The sequence below is a fragment of the Ranitomeya variabilis genome, chromosome 5 (assembly GCF_051348905.1).
Source record: "Ranitomeya variabilis isolate aRanVar5 chromosome 5, aRanVar5.hap1, whole genome shotgun sequence".
NCBI lineage: Eukaryota > Metazoa > Chordata > Amphibia > Anura > Dendrobatidae > Ranitomeya > Ranitomeya variabilis.
Window position 1 is genome coordinate 195,783,305 of NC_135236.1, and position 18,287 is coordinate 195,801,591.

General features: G+C 43.5%; 1 protein-coding gene across 1 annotated transcript in view; it reads right to left on the reverse strand.

The window, feature by feature from the left end:
* GALK2 (galactokinase 2) overlaps nucleotides 1-18,287 on the reverse strand; it is a 477,779-nt gene that overhangs the window by 200,380 nt on the left and 259,112 nt on the right. The window contains exon 6 of the mRNA XM_077263708.1: nucleotides 6,024-6,122. Coding sequence (XP_077119823.1) covers nucleotides 6,024-6,122 — 99 coding nt within the window. The remainder of the gene's footprint in view (nucleotides 1-6,023; nucleotides 6,123-18,287) is intronic.

Genomic DNA, 18,287 nt, shown 5'->3' on the forward strand with positions numbered 1-18,287 from the left:
CTCTTGCTGCCGTTGCTCCTGCTGTGACTGCAACTGGACCAAGTGTTTCAGCAGGTCCTCCATTTTCCCCGGCAATGCTTGCTGACTTACAACAGACTTGACCCAGGACATCCAATAACAGACTCTTCGTCTCCGCTGGGAACACTGCCCGCACGTCTACCACCAATTGTAGGGATTTCACTCACTCAGGTGCCATGGCTGACACTTCAGGAGGCACGTTCCTTTAAAAGTTCATAGGTTTATTACATCATAAACCAAGTGGCAAAATAACAGCAAACAAATAGCCTTTAGTTCAGGAAAAGGAAAAAACAAAGTGTCCAGTCTTTCAGGCTCAGACCTAGAACCTTAACACACTCTGGAGGCTAGCAGCTCCACACACATCTCTTGTGTTAAGCATTTGCCTGTCTTATATAGAGCTAACCACACCCAGTAACCCATCACATGATTAGTCATGTGGTCTGACATCACCACAGGTCCTGGAACACACATATATACATGGTTATATACAACAAAGAAATACTCCGGGCTACATTACAGCAACAAGGCACTTATGTGGCACATACCTCCCGTCGACTACACACCCTGTAGCCATGCTACACTCATTATTAGCCAGTTGTACTGTTGTGATCCGGTGACCTTGGAGCCGCATGAAACTTTCTCTGGAGTAGGTGGAAACTATACTGACCGCAGATCCTGAACTAACACCGCAACTAGAAGTAGCCGTGGGGTGTGCCTAACAAACCCTAGACACCTCGACACAGCCGGAGGACTAAATACCCCTTATAGATGGAAATAGGAATACTACCTTGCCTCAGAGCAGAACCCCAAAGGATAGGCAGCCCCCACGAATATTGACTGTGAGTAGGAGAAGAAAAGACACACGCAGGCAGAAAACAAGATTTAGCAAAAGAGGCCACTCTAGCTAAATAGGAAAGGATAGGACAGAATACTAAGCGGTCAGTATTAAAACCCTTCCAAAAATATCCACAGCAGATAATACAAAAAGTTCCACAATCTAACTAAAGACATGGAATGTATATCTGCCACTCCAGAGAATCCAACAATACTGAGAAAATACTGACACAATCTAAGCTGGACAAGAAAACACAAAAGAATAGCACTGAATCGTGAAGCACACAGCATGTGTGCCACAGAAAAAAAAACAGACACTTATCTTTGCTGATTTGGCAGAAAGGCAGGAGGAACCAGGCAGAGGTCCAACACCTCCCAACAACAATTGACAACTGGCAAGGACTAATGGATCCTGCACACCTAAATAACCCAGTCAGAACTGCAATCAGCAGAAACACCTGACCAGGACTGCAACTCAGGGACAACTGCATTACCACCTACCACCACCGGAGGGAACCCAAAAGCAGAATTCACAACAAGAATCGCCAAGATCCGTTGAAGCGTTCCAGAGTTATAACCTCATAAAGGGACAGTGGTCAGAATTGTAAAAATTGGCCCGGTCATTAACGTGCAAACCACCCTTGGGGCTTAAGGGGTTAAATAATTTTTTGCGGTTAGGGTTACACATATTAGGGCTAGAGTTAGGGTTACACATATTAGGGTTAGGATTAGGGTTAGGGTTAGCAGGAAAAAAAATACTAGAATTAGAGTAGGGTTAGTTTTCAACAAATTCTCGTCCACGTACCCACGTCTGTACACTCCAGAGTGTGAACCCAACAAATGTTCTTGAAAAGTCAGATAATCTGAAAATTAATTCTAGGACATGATTCCACACAAACATTGTTGACCATTTATTTAACTTTGACTGTTTTTACGACTGTCTTGCTACACAAATCTTTGGCTTCCATTTATATCACTTATATTTATGTTGGTGATACGGGCATGATAATTTTATTGGAGGATTTCTAAAAATAAGGAAGTTCCGTACTTATACACTATGGGCTTTACTTTATGGTTCTTGCCGAACCTCTGGTACTAGACCAGTGATTTTCAACCTTTTTTGAGCCGCGGCACACTTTTTATGCTTAAAAAATCCCGGGGCACACCACCAACCAAAATGGCACAAAATGACACTAAAACAGTACATATTCTACATATAGTTAATAATATAGATTCTAAATGTATTTATACTCACTCAGTGTGAAACCTGGGCCTAAGTGCAACCCTAGCCCTAAGTGCAACCCTAACCCTACCCCTAACCCTAACCCTACCCCTAAGCCTAATGGAAAAACAAAAATAATTATATTTTCTGTATTTTATTATTGTCCCTACCTATGGGGGTGATAAAGGGGGGGGTTTATTTACAATTTTTTTTTATTTTGATCGCTGTGATAGAACTTATCACAGCGACCAAAATGTACAGGAAAGAATCTGCCGGCTGGCAGATTCGGCGGGCGCATTTTCCAAGATGGCGGCGCCCATGGAGAAGACGGCCTGACACCGGGAGGGACATCGGAGCTAGGTAAGTATGGGAGGGTGGGATCGGAACATGGGGGGGGATCGGAGGACCGGGGGAGCGGACAGGAGGACCGGGGGAGCAGACAGGAGGGAGGAGGGGAGCGGACAGGAGATCAGGGCAGAAAGGACGACTGGGGAGGCGATCGGTGGCAGTGGGGGGGGGGCAGATCGGGGTCTCCAGCCATGGCAGATGCTATTGCAGCATCGGCCATGGCTGGATTGTAATATTTCACCAGTTTTTTAGGTGAAATATTACAAATCGCTCTGATTGGCTGTTTCACTTTCAACAGCCAATCAAAGCGATCGTAGCCACGGGGGGGTGAAGCCACCCCCCCTGGGCTGAAGTACCACTCCCCCTGTCCCTGCAGATCGGGTGAAATTGGAGTTAACCCTTTCACCCGATCTGCAGGGACGCGATCTTTCCATGACGCCACATAGGCGTCATGGGTCGGATTGGCACCGACTTTCATGACGCCTACGTGGCGTCATGGGTAGGGAAGGGGTTAATGATTATAGACAGCATTATTGGCGGGCATTACCTTGGCGGTGGGCAAATGCGAGAGTCTCTCCTCTCTCAGGATGACGCGCCGGCCTCGATGACGTCATTAAGTCGCGCGAGCGTTCAAAGCTCGCGCATGTGTTATTCTGTGACTGCGCATCGCCGGGGAACAAAACAAAGGGGGCACCATAGTTTGGGGAACTTTCCCCGCGGCACACCCGACCATGTGTCGCGGCACACTAGTGTGCCGCGGAACACTGGTTGAAAATCACTGTACTAGACAATACTTTCTATAGAGAACTGGTTGTTTTGTGCATATAGCGGTTCCGACCTTGGCGGGTGGGAGCTTCCTATGGTGTACCACATCTATTGGCACATTCGTCTCTCATATAGGGATTAATGGAGCTACAACAGTCTCTGAAAGTGTCGCTTTTTTTCAGCCAGTAAAACAAACTGATGCATCTGGGATTTGTTTTAAGCTGGTTACAGATGTTACTGCGCAAGCACTGCTGCCATTTTCGTGCAGCCAAATTTTTTTCTCCTCTTACAACATGGCGCCGGGGCACTTGAGCAATAGCATCTATTTGCAAGTGATAGATGCTACTGCGCCGCCAGCATTTTGCTGTAGCTAATTTTTTTTCCAAAGACCACAATATGAACTGCAGAAGCGCAGTATTTAAAATAGGAGGCAGGTCAATGAAGGTTCAGCAACCTGTCATTTAAGCCCATAAGGATGAATATGTAAACAGAGCACCACAGCATGCCACGAAGCAAGAGAATTTTAAGACAGATTTCATTAACATTTTAATCTGTGTATTGGCGCTAACCTGACTCTGTCTGTAGTTTACTTGGTAAAATCCAAATGACAGGTTCGCTTGAAATCTAACTGCTGGAAAATATATTCATTATATCCGCTAATCAAAATGACATTATTACATTACTGTCCACTATTGAAATGAAAGCTGCAATCTATATTACATAGTGTATTACATACAATACAAAGAAAATCTATATATATAATCATCTAAGGGGCACTTCCGTCTGTCAGTCTGTCTGTCACAGAAATCCCTAGTCGCTGACGGGCACAGTCCGGCCACGAAATGGCTGCTACCTACTTCCCTGCAGTCAGTGCCCCCTCCATACTCCCCTCCCAGTCAGCGCCCGCCGCCCACATAGCATTTTAGCAGTCCATTAAACCGACTGCGTTACACCGCGGCATAACGCGGTGTAACGCAGTCTGTTAACGCTGCTATTAACACTTTGTGCCTATGCAGCATCAATAGTAAAAAGATATACTGATAAAAATAATTTCAAAAATTTTAAAAATTCTGCTATTCTCACCCTTCGCCGTCCACCGATGCACATGAGCGGTGAGGCTGCTGCCTGGTTCCGTTCCCAGAGATGCATTGCGAAATTATCCAGATGACTTAGCGGTCTCGCGAGACCGCTAAGTCATCTGGGTAATTTCGCAATGCATCTCTGGGAAAGGAAGCTGGCGGCAGCCTCGCCGCTCGCGCGCATCGGTGGACGTCGGCGGGTGAGTATATAACTATTTTTTATTTTAATTCTTTTTTTAACAGAGATATGGTGACTACACTGCTATATACTACGTGAGCTATGTTATATACTGTGTGACTGATATATACTACGTGGGCAGTGTTATATACTGTGTGGGCTGTGTTATTTACTGCGTGGTTCTGTTATATACTACATGGCTGCTATATACTACGTGGCTGCTATATACTACATGGCTGCTATATACTACGTGGCTGTGCTATATACTACGTGGCTGCTATATACTATGTGGCTGTGCTATATACTATGTTGCTCTGCTATATACTACGTGGCTGCTATATACTATGTGGCTGCTATATACTACGTGGCTGTGCTATATACTACGTGGCTGTGCTATATACTACGGGCTGTGCTATATACTACGTGGCTGTGCTATATACTACGTGGCTGTGCTATATACTACGGGCTGTGCTATATACTACGTGGCTGCTAAATACCACGTGGCTGTCTGTTATATAGTACGCGGGCTGTGTTATATACTACGTGGCGGTGCTATATACTATGTGGCTGTGCTATATACTATGTGTCTGCTATATACTACGTGTCTGCTATATACTACGTGTCTGCTATATACTATGTGGCTGTGCTATCTTCTATGTGGCTGTGCTATATACTACGTGGCTGTGCTATATACTACGTGGCTGTGCTATATACTACGTGGCTGTGCTATATACTACGGGCTGTGCTATATACTACGGGCTGTGCTATATACTACGTGGCTGTCTGTTATATAGTACGCGGGCTGTGTTATATATTACGTACCGGTGCTATATACTATGTGGCTCTGCTATATACTACGTGGCTGCTATATACTATGTGGCTGTGCTTTATACTACGTGGCTGTGCTATATACTACGTGGCTGTGTTATATACTACATACTACGTGGCTGTGCTGTATACTACGTGGCTGTGTTATATACTATGTGGCTGTACTATATCCTGCACCCCGAACCCCCGACATCCATCGCCCTGAACCCCCGACATCCTGCGACCAATCAGCGACAGATGCAGTCCTGCCGCTAATTGACGCGGGATTTAAACCACGCTTCACTGATTGGTCGCGCCCGGCCGGGCGCGACCAATCAGCGATATTGGCGCGGTATGTAAACACCGCTTCAGTCATTGGTCATGCCCGGCCGGCCATGACCAATCAGCGACAGGCGCAGTCTGGCCGCGAATTGGCGCCAGATTTGAACCACGCTTTGCTGATCGGCCGGCCAGGCGCGACCAATCAGCGATATTGGCGCGGTATGTAAACACCGCTTCAGTCATTGGTCATGCCCGGCCGGCCATGACCAATCAGCGACAGGCGCAGTCTGGCCGCGAATTGGCGCCAGATTTGAACCACGCTTTGCTGATCGGCCGGCCAGGCGCGACCAATCAGCGATATTGGCGCGGAATTTAATCCCCACTCACAGCGCGACGTACATACATACATACATATTCTAGAATACCCGATACGTTAGAATCGGGCCACCATCTAGTGTAAATATAAGTCGGCTGATGCTGTGCCACTTACAGTTCCTTCCTCTGCCAGGAATGAGATTGACTGGTCCATACCACCACCTTCTGTGCCAATATAATGCTCACATTTCGCACATGTTTCGGCAAGTTCCACCTGAAAAATCAAAGGCAATTCAATAGTTGCTCAATTAAGCTTTGTACTGTACTGTATGTTCTTTGCCTCTTGGCTGTGTGTTAGACATTAGCTCCCAATTGTGCATACAATTATTTTATATACACATTTATTTTTTCATATACACATGCCACTACTGGGCACAGTGTTTGGAAGCACTATCACATTTTATAATTCTGGCCAAGGATTCTTGCATGACTATAAATGGATTTCATGGAAGGGAATCAAAAAAGGCTGTAAGAAGCGTAACACAGTAATAAAAAAAAAAGAATGTCCTAAAGCAAGAATGGTTTGTACATTCAGTCCTTTAAAATGACATTGACAAAACAAAGGGGAAGAGAAAATACAGCATAAGGCTACTTTCACACTAGCGTTAACTGCAATACGTCGCAATGCGTCGTTCTGCCGAAAAAACGCATCCTGCAAAAGTGCTTGCAGGATGCGTTTTTTCTGCATTGACTAACATTAGCGACGCATTTGCGACGCATTGACACACATCGCAACCGTCGTGCGACGGTTGCGCCGTGTTGTGGCGGACCGTCGGGAGCAAAAAACGTTACATGTAACGTTTTTTGCTCCCGACGGTCCGCTTTTTCCGACCGTGCATGCCCGGCCGGAACTCCGCCCCCACCTCCCCGCACTTCACAATGGGGCAGCGGATGCGCTGGAAAAATGCATCCGCTGCCCCCGTTGTGCGGCGGAGACAACGCTAGCGTCGGTGACCTCGGCCCGACACACTGCGACGGGCCGAGCCCGACGCTAGTGTGAAAGTAGCCTAAGAGCCCCCTTTAATAGGACAGATTGAGGGCAAAGGACATTGAGTCCTGAACCTCCACCCACACTTTGTGGTTTCAGTCCAATTTCCGAGACAAGTGATGTGCAAGAAGTGCGGTAGCTACTGTTAAGCACAATGCCTGACACAAATGCTAATAATTAAATTGTTTTTGCAAAAAAAAATAAAATAAATTTGGATTCTGAATTAATTTTGCAAGCAGAGTATGATTTTTCAGACATGACATGTGGTCCCTGTAGCGGTTTATGGCCGGATAATGTGGTATATTTGTGGGGTATTTATAAGAGAGGCAGGCATTCGGAAATATTGTTGTACTAAATGACAATAATTAGAAACACCCTTATTTATAACATAATAATGTGCAAAATATCCTATCAATTGCAAACAACTGCTCTTGGTTACCAGTGATAAATGAACTAAGAATATGTCAAGAAACTAAACTACAAAAAATTCTGTAATAAAAAAAAGACAATGTGGAAGCACACATCGGGCACCTGCTGAAGTGACCAAGCTTTATTAAAAAAATAAATTAACAACACTAAAAAATCCTGATGTTTTGCTGCTAAAATGTTTTACTGTGAATATTGCACAATTTTATGTTCTTTCAGTAGATAAGAAATATAAATCAACTTTTTTTTATATACATTTAACATACAAACCCAATTTTCACAATATATCATTTTCTGGTGACATATTTCCTTAAGCCCTTTTTCGTTTTTGCATTTCAGTTTTTCAGTTCGCTTCTTCCCAGAGCCATAACTTTTTTACTTTTCTGTCAATATGGCCATGTGAGGGCTTGTTATTTGCGGGACGAGTTGTACTTTTGAATGGCACCATTCCAAGTGTGGTGAAATTGAAAAAAATGTGTAATTCCACAACTGTTTTTTGGATTTTTTTACCATGTTCACCAAATGCTAAAACTGAGCAGCCACTATGATTCTCCAGGTCACTATGAGTTCGTAGATACTAAACATGTATAGGTTGCTTTTTATTTAAATAGTGAAAAAATAAATAAATAAATAAGTAGCGTCATTTTCCAAGACACATATCGGCCCCATTTTTTGTGATCTGGGGCTGGGTGAGGGCTTATTCTTTACGTGCCGAGCTAACAATTTTAATGATACCATATTGGTGTGGACACGATTTTTTTATCCCACATTATTGCATTTTAATGCAATTTTGCAGCAACCAAAAAAACGTAATTCTGGCATTTTGACTATTTTTTCACTACGCCATTTACTAATCGGATTAATTCATAGCTTGATAGCTTGATAGATCGGGCGATTCTGAATGCGGCGATAACAAATATGTGTATTTTTTTATTGTTTTATTTTGAATGGGGTGAATGGGGGGTGATTTGAACCTTTATTTATTTATTTTTTTAAACTTTTCTTTTTTTTTTACTTTTTGCATGCTTCAATAGTCTCCATGGGAGATTAGAACCTGCAATTATCTATCGCCTCTGCTACACACAGGCGATGTTCAGATCACCTGTGTGTAGCAGAAATGCTCACTTGCTCTGAGCGGTCGGTGCTCATAGCAATCCCGCAATGACAACCCCAGGAGTCTCCTGCAGACCCCGGGTTGTCATGCCGACCTATCAGTGACCCGCGATCATGTGACACAGGTGCCGATGGCCGGGTCTAGTGATGCGCTTCCAGCACGATCAAATTAAATGCTGCTGTCAGAGATTGACAGCGGCATTTAATGGGTTAACAGATGCAGGTGGATTGCAAATCCACATCAATGGGAGAGACACGACACGTGCTGTACATGTACGGCGCATGTCGTGAAGGGGTTAAAAGGGCAAAAGAAGTTACATGAACATTTTGTTTTAAACATGTCCAAGTCTTTTGTACAGTGAGATATCAAAACACAGCCAGAAGGATCTCGCAGTGGCAAATTGTCCTTTGCCTATTAAAATAAAATCAATCCAAAAATAAATGTTTATACAGGAAGTTAAAACAAATGTTGTTTTGTCCAAATAAGAGTAGTACCATTAATATGATCATATCTTCGGCATTTGTAAACAACAGGTGACAATGAAAGTGCTTATATGAATCCCTTCCTCATGTTTGATGGCTCTCCCTCTCTGATCCAAGCTCAGGAGCTGAGCGTGCATAATTACGGGTAGTCACTGGCAGAGTCTGTCCACTGCTGGTAAAATATTGATTGCAGTTTTCAATCTTTAACATCTAATTTTACGATGTGATTGTACAGTGCTGATGGGTTGGATAGAGCAACCAGGAGTCTACTAAAGACTTCTGTTAAGACCAGCATATAGCTGGGCTTCATAGGTGACTGGAACTTTCACAATATGATGCAATGCTATGGTATTGCAGTATATAGCATAAGCAATCAGACAATCACAAGTTAAGAAAAAGAAAATATATTATTTTAATATAGAATAAAATAATGAAATAAAAAAATATATTTAAGAAAAATATATTTGGTGAATCGATGGGTCAGTAAAAGTACGATCTATCAAAACATAAAAATAATTAGCTTTTTGCTTGCAATAACAACACAAAAAAATGCACAAAAGAAGAAGTTAAAAGGTTGTATCTATCCCAAAATGGTAACAATTAAAATGTCAACCCACTATGCAAAATACAAACCTTCACACAGCAACATTAACAAAAGAGAAATGAAAACCTTATGGGTCTCAAATTGCATGGCAATGTAAGAAAATTTTTTTAAACACATTTATTAATTGCTTTTTAACCATTAAAATAAAAAACTATACATGTTTGGTAATTCCACGGTAATTTTGTAATTTAACAGCAATTGGATATTTCCCTAGTTTTCCACGATACATTGAACGGAAAGGTGTAATTCAAAACTACAACTCTACCTGCAAAACATAGGATTTCATACGTCTTTTATGTGGTCATAAAAATAAAATGGTTATGGTTCTTGAAAAACAGGAAAGACGGGGAGGAGAAGAAAGTGCAAAAAAAAGAAAACCAAAAACCATCATCATGTCGGGAAAAGGTTAACCCCTTCATGACCTTGGGATTTTCCATTTTTCCGTGTTCGTTTTTCACTCCCCTCCTTCCCAGAGCCATAACTTTTTTATTTTTCCGTCAATTTGGCCATGTGAGGGCTTTTTTGCAAAACAAGTTGTACTTTTGAACGACATCATTCGTTTTAGCATGTCGTGTACTAGAAAACGGGAAAAAATTCCAAGTGCGGTGAAATTGCAAAAAAGTGCAGTCCCACACTTGTTTTTTGTTTGGCTTTTTTGCTAGATTCACTAAATGCTAAAACTGACCTGCCATTATGATTCTCCAGGTCAGTAAGAGTTCATAGACACCTAACATGACTAGGTTATTTTTTATATATGTGGCGAAAAAAAATTCCAAGCTTTGCAAAAAAAAAAAAAATTGCGCCATTTTCCGATACTCGAAGCGTCTCCATTTTTCATGATCTGGGGTCGGTTGAGGGCTTATTTTTTGCGTGCCGAGCTGGCGTTTTTAATTATACCATTTCGATGCAGATACGTTCTTTTGATCGCCCGTTATTGCATTTTAATGCAATGTCGCGGTGACCAAAAAAACGTAATTCTGGCGTTTCGAATTTTTTTATCGCTACGCCTTTTAGCGATCAGCTTAATGCTTTTTTTTTATTGATAGATCGTGCAATTCTGAACGCTGCGATACCAAATATGTGTAGGTTTGATTTTTCTTTTAGTGATTTATTTTGAAAGGGGGGAAAGGGGGGTGATTTAAACTTTTATATTTTTTTTATTTTTTTCACATTTTTTTTACTTTTTTTTTTTTACTTTTGCCATGCTTCAATAGCCTCCATAGGAGGCTAGAAGCTGGCACAACGCGATCGGCTCTGCTACATAGCAGCGATCATCAGATCGCTGCTATGCAGCAGAAATGCTGGTGTGCTGTGAGCGCCGGCCACAGGGTGGCGCTCACAGCCACCGGGGATCAGTAACCATAGAGGTCTCAAGGACCTCTATGGTTACTCTGCAGAAGCATTGCCGACCCCCAATCATGCGCCGGTTAAATGCCGCTGTCTGCGTTTGACAGCGGCATTTAACTAGTTAATATTAATAATTAATATTCAAAGTTGATATCTGATTATATAGGAAAGCAATGTCTTTGCAGAAATCTTCAAGTCAAAATGGATACGGTAATAACTGTCTCTAAAGGACCAAAACAGTTGAATGAAAAACTAATACAGCTTCTAAAAGGTTACCGTTTTAGAGAATTTGTGTGTTACAAGTGTTTTACAGGAGTTGTAAGATTGCAAAAGTAAAATCTATTATTAATTTTCATGCAACAATTATTTAAACACTGAAACATCTTTAGATTTCTACAAAACTAAATATTGCTGTCTACTTTACCTACACAGAGTTCTAAGATGCCTGACCAAGAAGCAAAAATTAGGTCTCATGCAGACGACCGTAAAAATTGGACGAGTGCTATCCGTCGATTTGACGGATAGCACTCATTCCCCGTGTTATTCTATGGGGCCCGTGCACATGTGCAATTTATTTTCCTCTAACCAAGTCAGTCCGTGAGAAAAAAAAAATCTTAGTATGCACAAGTTGCATCTCACTATCTCACTAGAGATGAGCGAACGTGCTTGGATAAGGTGTAATTTGAGCATGCTCATGTGCTAACAGTGTCTTTGGCATGCTCGAAAATTATATGTTCGAGTCCAAATGTCCGCATGTCTCGTGGCTGTTCAACAGCTGCAACACATGCAGGGATTTCTTAACAAACATTACAAACTGACCATCGGATCGCATTCAACTATTCAGGGCTATAAATCCATGGGGAAAAAAAATCGAACGACACTCGGATGAGATATTCATGAAATGACAGAATGGAGAAGATGGAGAATTTTTCTTTCAACATCTGAGAATATTGGATCACACAGTGATCAAACTCTGATCAGTGTGTGAGCAGCATAATTGGATTGATTTTCTCGGATGAAAGAAAAATGGTTATGTGACCCTAACCTTAATGTGGTTAAAAAGAGCATACATTTGTCTGCATGGTCCACAAAACATGTACATGGACTAAGTGTCACAATTCCGTCTATTGGTGTATCTCGACTCAGTGAATGATTGTCCTGCAGTCCAATCTAGGGCAGGGGCATGCTGAGCTGTCAGTATGGTGATGGACAGATCAGCCATCCAATTGAGAGCTGGGGATTGCTGAACTGTCAGCGTCTTAAGTGACAGTTTAGCCGTCCAATCAGGGCCAGAGTGTGCTGGGGCTTCCGCTATGTGCCTCCTGTTTGGGATAATTACCTGGCTAATTAACTGGCTTTCTGCCTTAGAGTTTTGCAAATTGTAGCCTTGCTTAAGTGGTGTCTGTTTGCTCAGTGCTCTAAGGCCTAAAGGTACCGTCACACTCAGCAACTTTGCAAAGAGAACGACCACAATCCGTGACGTTGCAGCGTCCTGGATAGCGATCTTGTTGTGTTTGACACGCAGCAGCGATCTGGATCCCACTGTGCCATCGCTGGTTGGAGCTAGAAGTCCAGAACTTTATTTCGTCGCCAGGTCGGCGTGTATCGTCATGTTTGACATCAAAAGCAACGACGCCAGCAACGAGCATAGGGGGCGTCGCAGCGTCTCCTTCTAGCCAGTCGGTACACTCCGGCTGTTTGACATGGAGCTAACAACCAGCGAGAACGAGAAGTGAGTCGCCGTTACGTCACTGGATCGCTCCTGCATCGTTCTGGAGTTGCTGTGTTTGATGTCTCTACAGCGACCTAAACAGCGACGCTCCAGCGATCTAGTTTAGGTCGGCTCGTTGTCTATATCGCCGCAGCGTCGCTGAGTGTGACGGTACCTTTAGTCTTGGATTCTGATCTTTGTTGCGCAACCTTGGTTTTATCTTGGCCATCCATTTACCTAGCCCTTTTGTAGTGATCAGCTACCTTCTTGGAATTCTGATTCAGACTGTGACCTGACTATGCCTTTGTCTCACCCCTCTGTTTGACATACCCTCCTGGCTTTTGACTTCAGACCTCTTCACTACCCAGGCTTACAGCTTGTCCGTGAGTAGTGACTAGCATCACAACGAGCTGCTCAAGATAGACAGCGTCATTGTTAACAATGCATACTAAAATCTTTTAAAGTTCTTAGACTCTTATGGACCACACCATTGCAATTGTGATAGTCCAGCAACAAGCATGGATTACAACATCCATAATACCTTTCACATATAAGCTTTGGAAATATACAAATAGATGGTGTAATTGGGAATATAAATAACCTCTTAACAGTAAGCTCACTTTCATGTGCTAAGAAGTATGTATTCCCCTGGGTCTTGTGTAATCAGTCATCTTCAACATGGAAAAATGTCTCACATGTGCAGCTATGGGACAACCTTTGATAGTAAAAGATATTTACAAAAAAACTATTTTTTTTGTGCCTAAAAGAATGTGGAGATTTTACTAATGAGCCATGAATACGGTACATTTTCCAAGTACACAGAAATAAGAGGCAAAGGAAAAGAAATACAACCCAGTATAGATCCTAGAACAGCTATGTTCCTTACATGCTGCAATGATGGAGATTCTGCTACAATATTTTGCTTTATATATTTGATTAAAAGGCATTTGCACAATGAAGATCATGTACTGTTTCACCGAACTTCAAATAATAAACAAAATACAGTTTATTTTAAAGTGTTGAATTCATAAGAAAATGTTTTCATGCATGCAGTATATGCAGTACAGTCTTAAAGGGATTATCTGGGACTATTTTATTTTTCTCTTAAAGGACTAAAAACTTAAAGGCAGGTAGTTGACAAATGCCTGCCTTTTGCCTTGTGCCGATCTTTGCCAGCTCAGAGCAGTCATGGTCCAGGACCATTCCTGCCAGTGATTCCTTTGAGAGCCAGTTGTCAATTTCCATTAGTATGACAGTCACATCTCGTCGACAGAGCATCCCAGAAGATGAAGAGCTGCTCTGTTGATATGAAGCAGCAGAGTTGCCGACAGGAGAGGTCTATGATCGCTCTGAACCGGCAAAGGGCAGTACAGGCAAGTAGTTAGCAACTACTTGCCTGTCAGTTCTTTGCGACATGAGAAAATATAAAATAGTCCTGGGTATCCCCTGTAAGTTCTGATGGAACAGAGAAGTGCAAGAGGGATGTGAATTATATAGTTTTAAACAGGACAACAGTAGTGGAGAGACACACTCAGCTGGACTGCCCATTTCACAATCTGCCCAGGGACATGACAATGGAGCCTTGAGAGTCATAAAGCTAGAACAGGAAGACAGTAGAAATAACGATCCACACAACTTGTTTGTAAGAACAAACATCTAGATGGCAATTCATGAAAGCTTTTATTATAGAAAACTGGAGTAAAATGCTTTGAGAAGTTACAACACTTTTAAGCAAAATTTTTGAACCAGCTTTGTCAAAGTTGGTGGAGCTGGGGAAGAGCCACAGCAGGACAAAGCGTGGCTACGCACAGCTCCCAAATTTAGCAAAAGTTCCAGTGCTCTTTACACCAGAAATGTTTCTGGCCCGGTACCCGCCACTGACAAGACGCACCGAATTAATTAATTTGTGTGGCCACTTAATGAATTGGGTGCATCATAATCTAGCAAGCCCTTCATTAAGACTGGTGTGTTCAACTCCAGTCCTAATGATTCGATCCCTAATCTTTCATTAGCAATGCAACATTGTACAGGACAAACTGTGCGTAGTATGTAAATGAATATCATTTGATTAAAGTGAAGTTTTTTTAATTAGTCATTGATTAGATTTGGAAGCCCAGACAACAAATGGTAGGACCAAGGGAAGCAGCACTGCCAGATTGCAGTAGCATACGTCAGTGCACTATCAGTAGTAGTAAAAAGATAGTTTCAAAAAGTAAAGTGCATAGTGTGCATCAGCTACCATCCCCCTTTGCTACCCCTTTGATAAAGCAGGTACGCAAAACGTGCATCAGGGGTGGTAAGGAGGGTGACAGCAAGCCTGTCCTATGACGGGTAAGCGGACATGATGTTTGTAGGATGAGCTATAGTAGCTGATGCACACTATGTACTTTACTTTTTGAAACTATCTTTTTACTACTACTGATTGTGCACGGACGTATGCCACTGCAATCTGGCAGTGATGCTTCCCTTGGTCCTACCATTTGTTGTCTGTTCTTTCCCTCCTAACCCACTTCCATGTCTCCTTCATTTGCTTTAATTTAAACATGATGTATGTTTCATTTTTTTAATCTTGTCTGTCATTTTCGGTACAAATAAAATTTGTTTAGTTTACTCTTTTTAGTGGTTGATGGTTTACCCCATTGTTTTAGTTTTGTTATTATTTAGGGAGTACTCCACTTTCATTATATTTTCTCTACTCATTGGGAGAGCTATATATTAACATGCTCTCAGCCCAATTACAGAAATTGTGCTTTTTGATTATTGTTTTAGCAAATGTCCAAGTGTGGTCTGATTTTCACACACTGTCAAATGAAGAAGGTGGATAATTTTTTTTCTTTTAATTTCTTTACTTATGAAAAAAAATAGATGACACTCAGACCACACTCTGAACAAAGTCTGATCAGAATGATCAGTCCGGTTTTCTCATACATAGAAAAATCAAACCAGTGAATGAGCTCTATACATTCCTGTAACTAAAATGGTACAGAATTAAATTCTGTGTGGACACTTAATTTTGGCCTGCCCCCTCCAATTTCTCTTAACCTTAAAAAGAAGTACAATATACTCAACACCTCTCTCACCTCAATAATGTCACATTAATTAAATTTTCATGTCCTTATGTGTTTAAGTTCAAAAGACTGTCCTTTCTGGCTTCCATGGCTTAGCAAATGTATAAGTGTTTAAACATGAAGGAAGATATTGTATGTCCTAGAATAATTATCTAACAAATAAAGTTCTGCTCTGTAACGCTATAGCATGCAAACATGAAATACATGAAATTTGAATTGCATTATTGCTCTGGAAAATAGGAAAAATCAAAGATAGCACTCGTCCGAGATAATCAGTCGTGTGCACTTGCTGTGATTAAAAGAATATCTGGCATCGGATATCTTAAAACAAACTGAATATACTGTTAAATGCTTTGCATAGACCTGATAGTGTACTTTAAAATCCAGATCAGAAAAGCTGTATAGTTTATACTTGTAAAAGTTTTCTTGCCTTATAAAATATTCTTTTTAGCATCAGGTGTGCAGTCACCAATAGGATAACCGAAAAAGGGTTGTTATGGCTTGGGCTCAAATTTGCAATAACTTTACATGACTGCAGACTTGTGAATACTCACATTGCACTCTATGTGTGTGCAGCGCCCCAGAGTCCTGGTCGTTGCAGTACTGTGGCTCCGCCACTATGGGGAGCCATGGTGCGTCCGATGGCACTGAAGGAGTTCATCTGATCAGGTATCACAGACACCAATACATTTCACAGCCGGGCCTCCGGGGGGGAGCTAAGGGTTCTATTCATTAGGCCACTCCCCACCATAGTGGGTAAACTGGGGGTCAGGCAGGAAGTTAGATCAGAAAGCTGCCTGGATTGGACGAAGCAACACCTAGTGGCAGAGGGTGTTGTGGAGGAAGAGACAGTAGGGTCTCTGTCAGGGGTGGGATCCTGACAGAGGCTTGGCATTGAAAAGAACGTAACGGGTCCGTGCCAGCTCCGGGAAGCGGCGGGACCCAAGAAAGGACTAGAAGCGAGATAGATTGTGCTGAGTGAGAAACGAGATCAAGCAATAGGAGAATTCCAGTAGGGGTCGTGCTGTAAGACCGGAGCAACACCCTACTGAGGCGCACTACCGGTGGCCGGAACGCCGAGGGAGTATTATAACATTCAGCTTCAAGCAATACTCTAAACAGCGGCAGGACAGTCAGTTTAAGGCAGGCTGTCTAACACATATCACCTATGAAGTCTTGGGAGGCAATTGCGGGAGAGGGGCGTCTCTAGGGTCCCGGAAGAACTCCAGGCCTATCCGACAAACGGGTGCCGTTCTAACTGTAACATCAGGAAGGGACGGAAGATTAGAAGAACATCATTTAATCGAGTTGTGAGGGAACTTAAGAAACAGACACAACGGTTGTGGGGTACTTTCCGTAAGCACAGCAGGGAAGGACTACAACACATAGCGCTAAGAAGGAAGGCACCGATTTCCACCTGTGAAGTGAACTCTGGAGGTGCCATTGGACCGGCCGGACTTGCGCAGCCTGGTGAACCGTATTCTGGACTGAGGACTCAGAGATCTCCAGTAAAGAGGTAAAGAGACTTCAACCTGGTGTCCTCGTTATTTACCGCGACCTGCACCCCACAACTGCACCGTTACAACACCACTTATTGCACCGGACGTCCCCCACTGACAGACAGGGCCACGGACCGGGTCTAGCCACCGTGACAACCCCAGAGCAGAGACCCAGAGGCCCGGCTCCGGGTACCCCTCGGCCCTGCGGCGGTGTGGGGGCGCTCCAAACTTGGCGTCACGAACAGGATCTACTTAAGCCTGAAGAATCAGGTCATGTGTGCCTTGGAACTGTGATTTACTGTGCTTGGACTGTAATTTATTGCAAAGACTGTGGATTGTCACTTGCCGCCAAAAGTTCGCGCCAAAACCGCCGCCATTACAGCGCTAAGGAGAGTGCAGGAGAAGAAGAAGGGCGTGGAAGTGGGCGTGAACAAGCTGAAGAGCGCGAAAGACAATGGCCGCCCAGTCTAAATATCTCGGCCCCTTGAGGACGTGTCCGTCAGCAGCCGAGATCCGCCTCCTGATCCTCAATGGAGGGCAGAGACAGAGAAAACGAAACCGCCCACGAAGGAGAGAGCGGGAAAAGGACCAGGAAGAAGAAGTGAGCGACATGGAGGACGCCATGGCTAGCCACCCGGAGCCGGAGCGTGGGGTCGGAGCCGAGGACTCCCCCAGCTACCCAGAGGAGCACCGCAGCCAGACGTCCACAGTTGGCGGTGACCTCCTGCAGACCGGAGCGGACGAGCTGATCCACCAACTCCTGCAGACGCAGCTGAGCACTGAGGCCGGGTGGAAGAAGATCTTCATCGGGAGCCTCACCAGACGTCTGTCGGCAGCCTCGTCTGGTCCGGAGCAAGAAAGAAGTTCCAGCGCTCCGAAGCCAGAAAGCAAGGCTCTGCCAGAAAGCGAGATGCTGCAAACGGAGATGACAACGCCGCAGCACAAGACCCTGCAACCAGCGTTCCAGACCCCAGCGGAGACGGAGCAGACCGGCACCGGAGGGACCGCATCTGAAGCAGGTAGGAAGAACGACCCTGCCCTGATGATTGACACCACTCCAGTGACTGCTAGTGCCACCGCTCCTGACTCCGTTCCAGTGACTGACCTTGCAGCAGCGCTACCTGCTGCCCTGACTAAGAC